The sequence below is a fragment of the Salvelinus alpinus genome, chromosome 2, assembly GCF_045679555.1.
Source record: "Salvelinus alpinus chromosome 2, SLU_Salpinus.1, whole genome shotgun sequence".
NCBI lineage: Eukaryota > Metazoa > Chordata > Actinopteri > Salmoniformes > Salmonidae > Salvelinus > Salvelinus alpinus.
Window position 1 is genome coordinate 76,330,978 of NC_092087.1, and position 17,969 is coordinate 76,348,946.

Genomic DNA, 17,969 nt, shown 5'->3' on the forward strand with positions numbered 1-17,969 from the left:
AGATCCGTTTTTTGTGCGTATGGAAATTTTCTGCAATCTTTTATGAAACATGGGACCAACACTTTACATGTTCCATTTATCTTTTTTTTCAGTATATAACAAAACTGTTTGACATAGAAACACCATATTTTCTGCTTTTTTTATATTTATAATGAAGAAAAATATGAATAACATTCCACAATGAGGTTAGTAGGTAATTTGACTGCAGGAAAGGGCTATGATAACACACATTCCAGGGTTGGTTTCTACTCCACCTGCAACACCTGTGTGTATGGAGTGCTTATCCTTTCCCATGGAACTGTTCTTCTGTTTTCCAAACACCTCAGGTGCTCAGAGTAACACAGTGTAGAGGGATTGTTGCTGAATGACTGGATCCATTTACCCCATTGAGGGACCAGAGTGAGAGAAAGAGAGAGAGAGAGAGAGTCCTTAGTATTTAAACTATGCCCTATCTGCATCTAAACGACCCCACAAGCTCCAAGACAATCTGATCACACAGTAGTGGCTTCAGTCAGTGAGAATATCGCCCGGGAGGGCGGGAACGGAAACTTCATTTTCTGGGCTAATATTAGCCCGGGCCAGGCCTCCTCTGGAAAATTCCTTTTAAATGATCATTCGCTGAGAAAAGGCAAAGAATTTGTTTAGCGTTTTGGTTGACAGTATTTTGCATGGAGGGGTTTTTGCAGACAGTGGCTGTGTAGTAGAGGGTCCTGGGAAAGCAGATGTGGGTTAAGGTTTCTTTCCATCAGATGACCAATGGAATGATTGTCATTGCTGTGTGCCAGACAGTAGAACATTGTTTCTTATTTTATACTGATTGATACAGATCAATACAGTCACGTTATGGGCCAAGAGACTGATATCATGTCATGGTACAGCATCACAGTAGGCTACTGTTACTACTGTATTACTAGTGTTACTATGTCACTGTTACTACTGTATTACTAGTGTTACTATGTTACTGTTACTACTGTATTACTAGTGTTACTATGTTACTGTTACTACTGTATTACTAGTATTACCATCTCACTGTTACTACTGTATTACTAGTGTTACTATGTTACTGTTAATACTGTATTACTAGTGTTACTATGTTACTGTTACTACTGTATTACTAGTGTTACTATGTTACTGTTACTACTGTATTACTAGTGTTACTATGTTACTGTTACTACTGTATTACTAGTGTTACTATGTTACTGTTAATACTGTATTACTAGTGTTACTATGTTACTGTTACTACTGTATTACTAGTGTTACTATGTTACTGTTACTACTGTATTACTAGTGTTACCATCTCACTGTTACTACTGTATTACTAGGGTTACTATGTTACTGTTACTACTGTATTACTAGTATTACCATCTCACTGTTACTACTGTATTACTAGTGTTACTATGTTACTGTTACTACTGTATTACTAGTGTTACCATCTCACTGTTACTACTGTATTACTAGTGTTACTATGTTACTGTTACTACTGTATTACTAGTGTTACTATGTTACTGGTACTACTGTATTACTAGTGTTACTATGTTACTGGTACTACTGTATTACTAGTGTTACTATGTTACTGTTACTACTGTATTACTAGGGTTACTATGTTACTGTTACTAATGTATTACTAGCGGTACTATGTTACTGTTACTACTGTATTACTAGTGTTACCATCTCACTGTTACTAATGTATTACTAGTGTTACCATCTCATTGTTACTACTGTATTACTAGTGTTACTATGTCACTGTTACTACTGTATTACTAGTGTTACTATGTTACTGTTACTAATGTATTACTAGTGTTACTATGTTACTGTTACTACTGTATTACTAGTGTTACTATGTTACTGTTACTACTGTATTACTAGTATTACCATCTCACTGTTACTACTATATTACTAGTGTTACTATGTTACTATGTTACTGGTACTACTGTATTACTAGTGTTACTATGTTACTGTTACTACTGTATTACTAGTGTTACCATCTCACTGTTACTACTGTATTACTAGTGTTACTATGTTACTGTTACTACTGTATTACTAGTGTTACCATCTCACTGGTACTACTGTATTACTAGTGTTACTATGTTACTGTTACTACTGTATTACTAGTGTTACCATCTCACTGTTACTGCTGTATTACTAGTGTTACTATGCTACTGTTACTACTGTATTACTAGTGTTACTATGTTACTGTTACTACTGTATTACTAGTGTTACTATGCTACTGTTACTACTGTATTACTAGTGTTACTATGTTACTGTTACTACTGCATTACTAGTATTACCATCTCACTGGTACTACTGTATTACTAGTGTTACTATGTTACTGGTACTACTGTATTACTAGTATTACCATCTCACTGTTACTACTGTATTACTAGTGTTACTATGTTACTGTTACTACTGTATTACTAGTGTTACCATCTCACTGTTACTACTGTATTACTAGTGTTACTATGTTACTGTTACTACTGTATTACTAGTGTTACTATGTTACTGTTACTACTGTATTACTAGTGTTACTATGTTACTGTTACTACTATATTACTAGTGTGACTATGTCACTGTTACTACTGTATTACAAGTGTTACTATGTTACTGTTACTACTGTATTACTAGTGTTACTATGTTACTGGTACTACTGTATTACTAGTATTACCATCTCACTGTTACTACTATATTACTAGTGTGACTATGTCACTGTTACTACTGTATTACTAGTGTTACTATGTTACTGTTACTACTGTATTACTAGTGTTACTATGTTACTGGTACTACTGTATTACTAGTATTACCATCTCACTGTTACTACTATATTACTAGTGTGACTATGTCACTGTTACTACTGTATTACTAGTGTTACTATGTTACTGTTACTACTGTATTACTAGTGTGACTATTTCACTGTCACTACTGTATTACTAGTATTACCATCTCACTGTTACTACTGTATTACTAGTGTGACTATGTCACTGTTACTACTGTATTACTAGTATTACTATGTTACTGGTACTACTGTATTACTGGTGTTACCATCTCATTGTTACTACTGTATTACTAGTGTTACCATCTCACTGTTACTACTGTTTTACTAGTGTTACTATGTTACTGTTACTACTGTATTACTAGTGTTACTATGTTACTGTTACTACTGTATTACTAGTGTTACTATGTTACTGTTACTACTGTATTACCAGTGTTACTATGTTACTGTTACTACTGTATTACTAGTGTTACTATGTTACTGTTACTACTGTATTACTAGTGTTACTATGTTACTGGTACTACTGTATTACCAGTGTTACTATGTTACTGTTACTACTGTATTACTAGTGTTACTATGTTACTGTTACTACTGTATTACTAGTGTTACTATGTTACTGGTATTACTGTATTACTATTGTTACCATCTCACTGTTACTACTGTATTACTGGTGTTACTATGTTACTGTTACTACTGTATTACTCTTGTTACCATCTCACTGTTACTACTGTATTACTAGTGTTACTATGTTACTGTTACTACTGTATTACTAGTGTTACCATCTCACTGTTCCTACTGTATTACTAGTGTTACTATGTTACTGTTACTACTGTATTACTAGGGTTACTATGTTACTGTTACTACTGTATTACTAGTGTTACTATGTTACTGTTACTACTGTATTACTAGTGTTACTATGTTACTGGTACTACTGTATTACGAGTGTTACTGTGTTACTGTTACTACTGTATTACTCGTGTTACCATCTCACTGTTACTACTGTATTACTAGTGTTACTATGTTACTGTTACTACTGTATTACTAGTGTTACTATGTTACTGTTACTACTGTATTACTAGTGTTACTAACTTACTCACTGTTACTTTCTGCAAGCTTTTATTAAGTTGCAAACCTCAAAGCATATCCCCAGTATGTTCATGCGTATTATATGGTAAAATAAAAAATAAAATACAAAAATGCTGCAGGACATTTTTGGTACCCTTCCTCAGATCTGTGCCTCGACACAATCCTGTCTCTGAGCTGTATGGACATTTCCTTCGACCTCATGGCTTGGTTTTTGCTCTGACATGCACTGTCAACTGTGGGACCTTATGTAAACAGGTGTGTGCCTTTCCAAATCTTGTCCAATCAATTGAATTGACCATAGGTGGACTCCAATCAAGTTGTAGAAACATTTAAAGGATGATCAATGGAAACAGGATACACCTGAGCTCAATTTTGAGTCTCATAGCATAGGGTCTGAATAAATTAGATAAATTAGTTATTTTTGTTATTTAATTTTTTTTACAAAAATGTCTAAAAACCTGTTTTCGCTTTGTCGTTATGGGGTATTGGGTGTACATTGATGAGGGGGAAAAAATATTTAATCAATTTTATAATAAGGCTGTAACTAACAAAATGTGGGAAAATGAAGGGGTCTGAATACTTTCCGAATGCACTGTATATGCCCTGATGAAATATCCCAGATGTGAAATACTGTATTGATGTGTGCTTTATTACTTTATGCGATATATCATTAAGCAATAAGGCCTGTGGAGGTGTGTTATGTGGCCAAAATACCACGGCCAAGGGCTGTTCTTTTGCACGACGGAACACAGAGTACATGGATACAGTACGCGGAATACTGGCCATATACTACACACCTCTGAGATGCTTTATTGGTGTTATAAACTGTTTAACAATGTATAAAAATATATTGCATGAACAGAGAGTACTTGACCTCTATCCACTGAGTGTTGAAAAAGACCACAGTGTTCATAAGTTGACCTTTATAGCATTGGAGACAGAGGCTCTTGCTGCACTTTATCACTATGACCCCAACTTTACAACCTCTTAAATGTGTGTTCTATCGCTCTATCTCTCTCTATCTTTGTCTTTCTGTCTCTCCTTCTGTGTGTGTGTGTGTGTGTGTGTGTTAGGTAAATCCCACCTGGCCATAGTTCAGAGGGTGAACAACGAGGGTGAGGGTGACCCCTTCTACGAGGTCCTGGGCATCGTCACCCTGGAGGACATCATCGAGGAAATCATCAAGTCAGAGATCCTGGACGAGACAGACTTGTACAGTAGGTGCCCAAACTATTTACTTCACGCACATTTTACTGAAATTAAGTGGTATCAATGTTTTCATTTTGAGTAACTTGAACCTGTTACCAGACTAGTACCACTTTATTATCTGCTGTAATGTAACGTGCTACCGCAAAGGTTTAGCTTCCAGGCAATTTACATCGTTTTATTGTTATGTTATGTCCAGTAATGTTTCAACGGCAACTCTGTTTCCCCCATTTTTTTTATTTTAAATTGTACATACATTGTCCATAGGGAAAGAATATATTTGCTTGAAAATAAATTCCTTTGAGTAACTAAAGTTTATTCACCCTTGTACCTAGGAAATGCACTATCAAAGGCAGCTTACAATTTCCCCCTTTTCCTAAAAACAATTCCTTCCCTTTCATCCCCATTCCCCAATTCTTTCTCCCCTCAGCTGACAACAAAACGAAGAAGAAAATCACCCACCGTGAGCGGAAGCAGGATTTCTCAGCCTTCAAGCCCAACGACAGTGAAATGAAGGTTAAAATATCACCTCAGCTTCTGCTGGCAACCCTGCGTTACCTAGCAACAGGCAAGTGTGCACACTGCGTTGCTGCTTGACTTCCCCCAGTGTGCCCTCAGAACCCTGACTGTGGAACGTGTGTGTGTGTGTGTGTGTGTGTGTGGAGAGGGCGAGAGTGTGTGTTTGTGTGTGTGTTTGCGACAAGTGAATGTGTGAGTGTGTGTGTGTGGCGAGAGTGTGTGTTTGAGACGAGAATGTGTGTGTGTGTGTGTTTGTGATGTACACGTGGGGGATTGTCTGAGAGGAGAGGAGACACGAGGCCTCTGGGGAGCGGGGCATGGGATGTCTGCACAGACTTTATATGGCTCAGTCTGAAAACATGGCCGACTATTTGCTTGCGTGTCATGTTCTCAGCGGTTGGGAGACTGTAGCATTTAGCTTGGAACACATATCACAATGTGGTTACACTACTTTCACGATCAAATCAAATCAAGTTTATTTTATATAGCCCTTCGTACATCAGCTAATATCTCGAAGTGCTGTACAGACACCCAGCCTAAAACCCCAAACAGCAAGCAATGCAGGTGTAGAAGCACGGTGGCTAGGAAAAACTCCCTAGAAAGGCCAAAACCTAGGAAGAAACCTAGAGAGGAACCAGGCTATGAGGGGTGGCCAGTCCTCTTCTGGCTGTGCTGGGTGGAGATTATAACAGAACTATGCCAAGATGTTCAAAATGTTCATAAGTGACAAGCATGGTCAAATAATAATCATGAATAATTTTCAGTTGGCTTTTCATAGCCGATCATCAAGAGTTGAAAATAGCAGGTCCGGGACAGGTGGCGGTTCCATAACCGCAGGCAGAACAGCTGAAACTGGAATAGCAGCAAGGCCAGGTGGACTGGGGACAGCAAGGAGCCATCACGCCCGGCAGCCCCGACGCACGGTCCCAGGGCTCAGGTCCTCCGAGAGAGAGAAAGAAAGAGAGAAGGAGAGAATTAGAGAGAGCCAAGATTTTCAAAATGTTCATAAATGACAAGCATGGTCAAATAATAATCAGGAATAAAAGTCAGTTGGCTTTTCATAGCCGATCATTAAGAATTGAAAACAGCAGGTCTGGGACAGGTAGGGGTTCCATAACCGCAGGCAGAACAGTTGAAACTGGAATAGCAGCAGGGCCAGGCGGACTGGGGACAGCAAGGAGTCATCATGCCCGGTAGTCCTGACGTATGGTCCTAGGGCTCCGGTCCTCCGAGAGAGAGAAAGAAAGAGAGAAGGAGAGAATTAGAGAGAGCCAAGATTTTCAAAATGTTCATAAATGACAAGCATGGTCAAATAATAATCAGGAATAAAAGTCAGTTGGCTTTTCATAGCCGATCATTAAGAGTTGAACAGGTAGGGGTTCCATAACAGCAGGCAGAACAGTTGAAACTGGAACAGCAGCAAGGCCAGGTGGACTGGGGACAGCAAGGAGTCATCATGCCCGGTTTGCCGTGACGTATGGTCCTAGGGCTCAGGTTCTCCGAGAGAGAGAAAGAAAGAGAGAACGAGAGAATTAGAGAGAGCATACTTAAATTCACACAGGACACTGGATAAGATAGGAGAAGTACTCCAGGTATAACCAACTGACCCTAGCCCCCCGACACATGAACTACTGCAGCATAAATACTGGAGGCTGAGACAGGAGGGGTCAGGAGACACTGTGGCCCCATCCGATGATACCCCCGGACAGGGCCAAACAGGAAGGATATAACCCCACCCACTCTGCCAAAGCACAGCCCCCACACCACTAGAGGGATATCTTCAACCACCAACTTACAATCCTGAGACAAGGCCGAGTATAGCCCACAAAGATCTCCACCACAGCACAAACCAAGGGGGGGCGCCACGGATGACATCACTTTCAACAGTGTGGCTGATTGCTGGGGTTCTCACAGAAAGCATGTCTACGTGTCTGCATGCCAGACCTGCATTCACATATGTTTGAAATTCTTGATTGAGATGTGCTTGATTGAGCTTGCCTAGGGCAATGGGTCGAATAGAATAGCCCCCAAAGTGCAAACCCCATCCATCTGGCACTTCAGGCAGGCTAAACCAAACAGGCTAAAGCTCAAAGCAGAACATTAGATCCAGATCAATATATGGCTGTGGTGCCAAGTGTTTAAAAGATTTGAAATACTATTAGAAAAATCCCATGGAACGTACAACCGGAACCACCGTGGAATGTCCCAGCTAGCTACCAGTAGTAGAGCACAGGTGATTAAAATATGTTGCATTTGTATGGGATTTGGTGAGAACTTTGACCTAGCGAGCTGCTAAGCATCGCTTAAGGCTGTGGCCCCGCTGGCCCCTCTAAAGGAACTTTGGCTATTAGCAGGGCCAGTCCCTACCGTAGTGTGGTGGAGCAAGATGCCAACAGACATATCACCACACTGGTGTCAGGGGCACGATTGGTTAACCTTTTTTACCTTGACCAATGAGAATAATGATAGAGTATGGGGAGAATCAGGTTGAGCCTGTGAGCAATACACGTGATTATAGTCAATTTACCGTAGATAAGGTGATAATGAGGTGATATGGTAAACGCAAGAGAGTGTTTTTACATGGAATTCTATTGTTGATATGGTATTGTAGGGTATTACATCACAACATCTTGTGTCTTACCACTGCATCATATTGTCTTGTACAATGTTGTATCTTACTATATTGGTCAATTTGTTCTTAAATTATGTCTTTCTCCATCTCTCTTTCTCTCTCTCTCTCTCTCTCTCTCTCTCTCTCTCTCTCTCTCTCTCTCTCTCTCTCTCTCTCTCTCCCTCTCCCCCCTCTCTTTCTCTCTCTTTCTCTCTTTTTCTTTCTATCTTGCCATCTCTCTCTCCATCCATCCCCCTCTCCAGAGGTGGAGTCGTTTGGGCCGGTGCAGATGTCAGAGAAGATCCTGCTGCGTCTGCTCAAACACCCCAACGTGATCCAGGAGCTGAAGTACGACGAGAAGAACAAGAGAGCACCGGAGCACTACCTCTTCCACAGGAACAAGCCTGTGGACTACTTCATACTCATCCTGCAGGTCAGTACCGAGGCACGCCATTGGGCCAGGGGTTAGTACGGGGCCACGCTATTGGGCCAGAACCAGGAAGATACAACACTACAATCACTTAACTGTTGTATTTGTCTTTTTTGAACTCACAAACACTGATTTTGCAGATAGCAGATATTTGACTTGCAGTGATTGTGATGCTGTATGTAGTTGTACAATGACAGCAATGACAAATGTACAGCGGGGCGACGCTATCGGGCCAGGTCAGTACTGGGCCACGCTATCGGGCCAGGTCAGTAATGGGCCACACTATCGGGCAAGGTCAGTAATGGGCCACGCTATCGGGCCAGGTCAGTAATGGGCCACACTATCGGGCCAGGTCAGTAATGGGCCGCACTATCGGGCCAGGTCAGAAATGGGCCACACTATCGGGCCAGGTCAGAAATGAGCCATGCTATCGGGCCAGGTCAGTAATGGGCCACACTATCGGGCCAGGTCAGAAATGAGCCACACTATCGGGCCAGGTCAGTAATGGGCCACACTATCGGGCCAGGTCAGAAATGAGCCATGCTATTGGGCCAGGTGAGTAATGGGCCACACAATCGGGCCAGGTCAGTAATGGGCCACACTATCGGGCCAGGTCAGTAATGGGCCACGCTATCGGGCCAGGTCAGTAATGGGCCACACTATCGGGCCAGGTCAGTAATGGGCCATGCTATTGGGCGACGGTCACTACACTCTTCAGCTGTGGTTACACCTTGCATTAACATGTAGTTGTCATCATCCGATCTAGATCGAGATTTGTTGCGTCTACACATGGTAATAAAATGTGTCTGTTATCTGCCCACCAAGTCCGTATTGTGACCAGATTCCCTGGTCCCTCCCTCGATGCAAAATTATCCAACCTGACTTGAACCTCCCCTTACGACACGAGCTGTATAAATCGACAGAAAACAGCAAACTTTTTATACTTGTAACGGCTGTCGTAGTCGTTCTCCTCCTCAGACGAGGAGGAGCATGGATCGGACCAAGATGCAGAGTGGTACGTGTTCATTATTTAATGGAAAAACAACAAAACACAACAGTCCTGTGTGGCCCAAACGCTGACACAGGAACAAACACCCACAAAACACAAGTGAAACCCAGGCTGCCTTAGTATGATTCTCAATCAGGGACAACGATTGACAGCTGTCTCTGATTGAGAATCATACCAGGCCGAACACAAAATCCCAACATAGAAAATCAAACCTAGACCAACCCACCCAACTCACGCCCTGACCAACTAAAACAAATACAAAACAAAGGAAAACAGGTCAGGAACGTGACAATACTCATCATTACAGCCCAATACCTTGTCCAGCTCTGAATAAAATGGGCATTGGGTTTCCCCGTTCCCACTCCAGTAGGCAGTTAGTTTCTACTGAAGTCCATGATGATAATTCTGTAGGAATTGTCAAGATATCGTTGCCCATAATTACTACCTCAACAGGCCAGTGCCATTTGTTTTTAGAGGACGGGACAACCGTGACGTTGGACAAATTTCTAAGCTTTCGTGGTCAGGATTCGTTTATACACTTCAAGGATATCCGTACAAGATGTGTCTTTGACTTCCTCCGGTGGTCAGGAAGGTCTAATCACAATCAGTTCACAATGCGTCTTTTGATTGTCTACACCTGTCGACAAATGTGGGCACAATCAGAATGTTGACAAGATCAGGACAACTGACGCATGTTAGAACCAGGTATAAAAGAGGCTTTAGGAAAAAAAGTGCTATCTAGAACCTACGTGGTTCTTCGGCTGTCTCGATAGGAGAACCCTTTGACGAACCCTTTTTGTTTCCAGGTAGAACCCTTTTTACTTCCATGTAAAACCCTTTCCACAGAGGGTTCTACCTGAAACCAAAAATAGTTTGTACCTGGAACCAAAAAGGTTCTCATATGGGGATAGCTAGATAATCTTCTGGAACCCTTTTCCTAAGAGTGTAGGCCAGGAAGGGGATTGGCAGCTATTAAACAAAGCAATGGGATTTTCCACAAATTATAAACAAGAGTGAGATTTGCCCTCGAGTCAGGGTGGCAACATGAGGGTGATGCAAGTCGGAAGTGATGCTGCAAGTACCTGTTTTAAAGGTCCAGTGCAGTCAAAAAAGTGAATTTTCTGTATTTTATATATATTTATGCACTATGAGGTTGGAAAAATACAGTGAAATTGTGAAAATGATGATAATGCCCTTTTAGTGTGAGCGCTGTTTGAAAAGACCACCTAAAATTTCAGCCTGTTTTGGTAGGATGGAGTTTTGACCTGACTGGTGACATCATCAGGCGGTTAATTAGTTAATAGCCCAGTAAGAAAGAGAGATCCAAACCTCTCTGCCAATTAACAGCTAGTTTTCAGGTTTCCCCTCCCCACTCAGACCACTCCCAGACAGTCCAAGCTAAATTCTTGAGAAATTGCTCTTTGCTAAGAAGCTACCTTTGTTTCTTTTTGACAATTTTAATTGAAAACAATCACAGTAAGGTACTTAATTGTTAACAAGAAATTATTTGATATTGAGATAAACACGTCTGCATTGGGAATTTAATCTTTAAGAGAAAGTGTTACAGATGGATTGGCTGAAATGTTGCAGCATGCAAATAGGGAATTTACTTTGTGGACTTAAAAGTCCGTTTTTATATCAATATCAAATAATTTCTGGGTAACAATTAAGTATCACGCTGTAATAGATTATAAAAAATAAACAAAAATAACTTCTTTGCAAAAAAAATATTCTCAAGCAAGAATGTTTCTAGGATGGTCTGGGAGTGAGCTGTTATTGGCAGAGAGGTTTGAACTCTCTTTGTTATTGGTCTATTAACTTATTTACCCCCTGGTGCTGTAACCAGGCAAGCCGAAACTCCACCCATGCTAAACCTGCTGATGTATGTATTTTCAACCAGTATCTATCAGGAAATAACACTGATCACAGTTTAATCAGCTGTTGTACAACATGATACAAAATACAGGAAAAACAGAACGCTCTGGCCCTTTAAAAGAACATGAAGTAGACAGTAATCTCACTGCGAAGGAGACATTTGTCGGAACATTGTTTGAGGTGTGAATTCTGAAATGTTACGCGGTTCAGTCAATGCCTCAACTATAGTGCCGCTAAAACAAAAACACAGTGAATTTACCTTAGCTGATGATCAAACCTCTATACCCTGCAGTACTTCTCAACTGATCTGAGTCTTCCTCAGACTCTTACGGAAAGCGTGTTGTGTTCCTCTGCAGGGGAAGGTGGAGGTGGAGGCAGGGAAGGAAGGGATGAAGTTTGAAGCAGGAGCGTTCTCCTCCTATGGGATGATGGCTCTCACCACCTCTCCAGGTAAGACTTCCTTGTTTACTGACGTCTCAATGGCTGTGTCGAAAATGACGTCCTATAAATAGTCCCTGCAGTACACAACACTTTTGTCCGGAACCCTACGTCCCTATATAAAACTACTTTACAAAGATACTACATTGTAGTGTATAGGGACCTACCATGTATATTTCAGATTTCCCCAATTCCCTCCTACCCATCATCCGTTGGCAGCTATTGAGACACGGGCTAGGTCCAGGATGACTGGTTTAGAAATTGTAAAGAAACAGTTTATCAGTAACCAAGTGAATTGACTCATATTGAAATAAGGTATGACACATTTTTTGTGACGCAGCCTCTGTATTTTCTCAGTTCATTCACAAACTTCCAGTCAGGCGCTAGTAGGATCTCAGAGACACCTGCTGGTGAGAGGGCAGAATTACACCCTCCCCATCAAAAAGTTGTCACTGTAGTTTGGTTTATGGAACATAGAGTACATGCTTATGAGATGATGTATTTTGTCATATTTTATCACAGACCCTCTTTCAATGTGCTTGGATGGCACGTTGGTTGTTTTTCAGGACACGGTGTACGACGGTAACGTTATACAATTATTTCATTTGTGGGCTTTGGTGATGGATTTTTCCGTGTGTGTCTCCCTTCTCTGTCGTCCGTCTCTCCTCGCCAGTCCCTCTCTCCCTGTCTCGTACCTTCGTTGTCAGTAGGGCTGAGTCCCTAGCAGGATCTCCAGGTATGGTAGTCCTTTCTTTCCTGTCTGCCTGTCTGTCTGTCAACCTGTCTGTCTGTCCGTCCATCCCCCCCTATCCCTCTATCTCGCCATCTCTCCTCACATCTAATATAACTCTTCCATCTGTCTATCACACATTGGGATGAGTGTACACTTCACCTAAGTCTGGTATTTACCGGTATCAACACTGCATGATGTGTTGTGGACATAGTAATGAATTCTGGTCCTGATGGTCATGAGCTTAAATTCTTTGAGAGTGGAATTCTCTTGTGCCACATAGCAAGAATAATTGAAACATTGTTTGTTGCATGTTGGTGTATTAATATGCATTTCCTACTTACTCTGCCCTTACGTTTGCTTTGCATATTAATGTTGTTCTGCATGGACGTTTAACAAGGCAGGACTTACCTAATGTTTTGGACTCTGAAGGAAGTCTGTTACTGTGTACTGTGCATGTGAAGCGTCCATTCCTCTGTGTGTGTGTGTGTGTGTGTGTGTGTGTGTGTGTGTGTGTGTGTGTGTGTGTGTGTGTGTGTGTGTGTGTGTGTGTGTGTGTGTGTGTGTGTGTGTGTGTGTGTGTGTGTGGTAACCAGTGCCATAACTCAAGCCAGTGAATAGTGTAGTAGAGGCCCCCAGAGTGAGGCATAGCCGCCACTAGAGACAGGCTCCACCCCTCTAGCCCCTTAACCCTCTGACTCCATAAACAAGGCTATGAGTTACAGCCCCCCGCAGGGCCGCTGACTGCAGCACACACACACACACACACACACACACACACACACACACACACACACACAAGCTGCAAGCACACACACACATTCTGAAAACACACACACACACACACACACACACACACACACACACACACACACACACACACACACACACACACACACACACACAGCTCAAGCCTCTGATCCACGCCATATTTACTAAATTCCCTCCTCCTTCTTTTCCCCCCTTGTCCCACTCCACCCTCTTCCACTCCATCCCTCCATCCCCTACCGTCCCCCGTCGTCCCCGAGAAAGTAGAGTACTAATCTCCCAGGGTTCACATGCCTGGGCCTTGGCCTACTGCGTGGGTCTGGGGACCACACTGCTTTATGCAGACATCCAAACCCAGGATTACATACATTCCAGCCAGAGTAGTAAGCATTAACGCCCCAGCCCTCTGGAAGCCCAAGTCTTTTCCACTTTGTTGTGTGATTTTTCTCTCGTCTGCTTTTTAAGAAGTGGAAAACATAAGCTGAGTTTAATTAAAATAAAGAGAAAGTATTCTAATTTGAGAAGTGGGAAAAAAGCAGGCATCACTCTAGACCACCGACTCAAAAACCTGTGAAGCAAAGCCCAGCCCCCTAATGGGAGGACTTCAAATATATATTAGATTTCCATACATTGCACCAAGGATTCTTGGCCTATATGTTACCTAATCATTCAGTTAAAGAAATAGCTTCTCTTTCTGTGTAGAATTCAGTAAATAGATGATGCACAATCAGGTTGTGTAGATGGAGACTAGATGACAAACATAAATCATACACAGCTATGACTAGGTACAGCAGTACAGCTAGAACTGATTGTGGATCCCATTTACACTATCTGTGTGACATGTCCTGTGGATCCTGCTTTTATTCTGTTCTCTATTCTGTTCTCAGATCAGGGCTGGGGTCAATTCCATTTCAATTCCAGGTCCCTTCAATGCTTTTCAATGAGGAAAATGTAGAATTGGATATTGGAATTTGGACATGGAATCGACCCCAACCCCAGATGTGTATTTGCTGTGAACAGAAGCCGAAAACTTCTATTCTTCTCTATCCTGTGCAGAGAACAAGTCCCCCCCGCGGCCGTTTGGCCTGAACCACTCAGACTCCCTGAACCGGAGTGACCGCATCGATGCCATCACACCCACGCTGGGGAGCAGTAACAACCAGCTGAACTCCTTCCTACAGATATACATGCCAGACTACTCTGTCAGGGCTGTGTCTGACCTGCAGTATATCAAGGTGAGAGGATAGTCAGGATACACACACACACACACACACACACACACACACACACACACACACACACACACACACACACACACACACACACACACACACACACACACTACACACACACTACAGATACAGTTGAAGTTGAACGTTTACATACACCTTAGCCAAATACATTTAAACTCAGTTTTTCACCATTCCTGACATTTAATCTGAGTAAAAATTCCCTGTATTGGGTCAGTTAGGATCACCACTATATTTTAAGAATGTGAAATGTCAGAATAATAGTAGAGAGAATGATTTCTTTCAGCTTTTATTTCTTTCATTCCATTCCCAATGGGTCAGAAGTTTACAAACACTCAATTAGTATTTGGTAGCATTGCCTTTAAATTGATTAACTTAGGCCAAATGTTTCGGGGAGCCTTCCACAAGCTTCCCAAAATAAGTTGGGTGAATTTTGGCCCATTGATCCTGACAGAGCTGGTGTAACTGAGTCAGGTTTGTAGGCCTCCTTGCTCGCACATGCTTTTTCAGTTCTGCCCACAAATGTTCTATAGGATTGAGGTCAGGGCTTTGTGATGGCCACTCCAATACCTCTACTTTGTTGTTCTTAAGCTATTTTGCTACAAATTTGGAAGCATGCTTGGGGTTATTGTCCATTTGGAAGACCCATTTGCAACCAAGCTTTAACTTACTGACTGATGTCTTGAGATGTTGCTTCAATATATCCACATAATTTCCCATCCTCATGATGCCATCTATTTTGTGAAGTGCACCAGGCCCTCCTGCAGCAAAGCACCCCCACAACATGATGCTGCCACCCCCGTGCTTCACGGTTGGGATGGTGTTCTTCGGCTTGCAAGCCTCCCCTTTTTCCCCCAAACATAAAGATGGTCATTTTGGCCAAACAGTTCTATTTTTGTTTCATCAGACCAGAGGACATTTCTCCAAAAAGTATGATCTTTGTCCCAATGTGCAGTTGCAAACCGTAATCTGGCTTTTTTATGGCGGTTTTGGAGCAGTGGCTTCTTCCTTGCTGAATGGCCTCTCAGGTTATGTCGATATAGGACTCGTTTTACTGTGGATACAGATACTTTTGTACCTGTTTCCTCCAGCATCTTCACATGGTCCTTTGCTGTTGTTCTGGGATTGATTTGCACTTTTCGCACCAAAGTACGTTCAACTCTAGGAGACAGAACGCGTCTCCTTCCTGAGCGGTATGACGGCTGTGTGGTTCCATGGAGTTTATACTTGCGTACTATTGTTTGTACAGATGAACGTGGTACCTTCTGGCATTTGGAAATTGCTCCCAAGGATGACTTGTGAAGGTCTACAATTGTTTTTCTGAGTTCTTGTCTGATTTCTTGTAATTTTCCCATGATGTCAAGCAAAGCGGCACTGAGTTTGAAGGTAGGCCTTGAGATACATCCACAGGTACACCTCCAATTGACTCAAATGATGTCAATTAGCCTATCAGAAGCTTCTAAAGCCATGACATCATTTTCTGGAATTTTCCAAGCTGTTTAAAGGCACAGTCAATTTAGTTTATGTAAACTTCTGACCCACTGGAATTGTGATACAGTGAATTATAAGTGAAATAATCTGTCTGTAAACAATTGTTGGAAAAATTACTTGTGTCATGCACAAAGTAGATGTCCTAAACTATAGTTTGTTAACAAGAAATGTGTGAAGTGGTTGAAAAACGAGTTTTAATGACTCCAACCTAAGTGTACGTAAACTTCCGACTTCAATTGTAGACATGCCAGACTACTCGGTTATGGCTGTCGAACCTGCAGTATTTCAAGGAGAGTCTATACACACTTCTACACACACGTGTGCACGCACATACTGTACACACACACACAGACACACATTTGTGACCAACCGCCTTGATTCGGTCTTATGTAGCAAAATTTGAAATTGTGTTTTTTACATTGGATAAAAGCAGACACAGAGCTACAAAATGGTATATCATACGCTGCATTTGAGGAACAATGTGAAAGTAGTTTTGCTTTGAAAGTTGATAAACTTGTAAACTCACTTTTGAGAAAATCGCCTTTGAATGTTTTGGTACCTACTGGAGAGCTCTTCTTTGTCTACACCCATTCAGCACCCTTTTAAGCTTTAGCTCCACCAATCTCTTTATCTGAGCGTTCTCTCCTAACTACAGCAGTCAAGCACCCAAGCTAACTGGTTAACAGTTGTCGCAGTGACATTCTATTAAAATGTACATTTGCATAGTGGAGTCTTTTGTTAAGACATGTAACTAGCTAGCTAGCTAAACAATGAACCATAATCCCAACTCATGACGTTACTACCCTGCATGAATCTGCAGGTAGCTAACCAACCAGGTTTGTTAGCTAGCTAACATTAGGCTATAACTAGCCAAGCAAATGGCTCTGAGATACGAATAATAAGATCATACACGTAACGTTAGGTAGCAAGCCAGCCAGCTAATGTTAGCTATCTAGCTAACAGTACACTTTATCTTGAAATGAAAACAACTGTCAAAATTAGAAATGTGTAATATCTGAAAATGTAGCTAGCTAAACTATCTTACGTATACGTCATGGTTGGATGCTTCTCCCTGTCACAGATGCCATGGTTGCCCTTAGTTTGAAGATGTAATCCGGAGAGAGGTGTTTTCTCCATCTCTTTAGCTGTCATACTCTAATTCCACTGATTTCAAAACTCGATCCTCCAGAAAGTACAGAGCACCACTTATGCAGTTCTACTAAGCAATATATATTTTTTAAAGCAGCGTTAGACAGGATTACCTACACATACCAACCAGCTCAAATAGACAGAAGTGAGCTACATGGCATACCAATCCGAACTCATCGGCCGTCATGTCAAATCAAATCAAATGTATTTATATAGCCCTTCTTACATCAGCTGATATCGCAAAGTGCTGTACAGAAACCCAGCCTAAAACCCCAAACAGCAAGCAATGCAGGTGTAGAAGCACGGTGGCTAGGAAAAACTCCCTAGAAAACCAAAACCTAGGAAGAAACCTAGAGAGGAACCAGGCTATGAGGGGTGGCCAGTCCTCTTCTGGCTGTGCCGGGTGGAGATTATAACAGAACATGGCCAAGATGTTCAAATGTTCATAGATGACCAGCAGGGTCAAATAATAATAATCACAGTGGATGTCGAGGGTGCAACAGGTTAGCACCTCAGGAGTAAATGTCAGTTGGCTTTTCATAGCCGATCATTAAGAGTATTTCTTCCGCTCCTGCTGTCTCTAGAGAGTTGAAAACAGCAGATTTGGGACAGGTAGCACGTCCGGTGAACAGGTCAGGGT

The 17,969-nt window shown here is 41.7% G+C and overlaps 1 protein-coding gene across 2 annotated transcripts in view; it reads left to right on the forward strand.

The window, feature by feature from the left end:
• LOC139567768 (metal transporter CNNM2-like) overlaps positions 1-17,969 on the forward strand; it is a 185,463-nt gene that overhangs the window by 162,031 nt on the left and 5,463 nt on the right. The window contains exons 2-7 of one of the 2 annotated variants that reach the window (XM_071389254.1): positions 4,927-5,070; positions 5,490-5,627; positions 8,453-8,622; positions 11,860-11,953; positions 12,464-12,523; positions 14,496-14,674. In XM_071389254.1, the coding sequence (XP_071245355.1) occupies positions 4,927-5,070; positions 5,490-5,627; positions 8,453-8,622; positions 11,860-11,953; positions 12,464-12,523; positions 14,496-14,674 (785 nt within the window). Of the gene's footprint in view, positions 1-4,926; positions 5,071-5,489; positions 5,628-8,452; positions 8,623-11,859; positions 11,954-12,463; positions 12,524-12,614; positions 12,678-14,495; positions 14,675-17,969 lie in introns of both variants that reach the window. The other variant, XM_071389253.1, reaches the window with a different exon arrangement.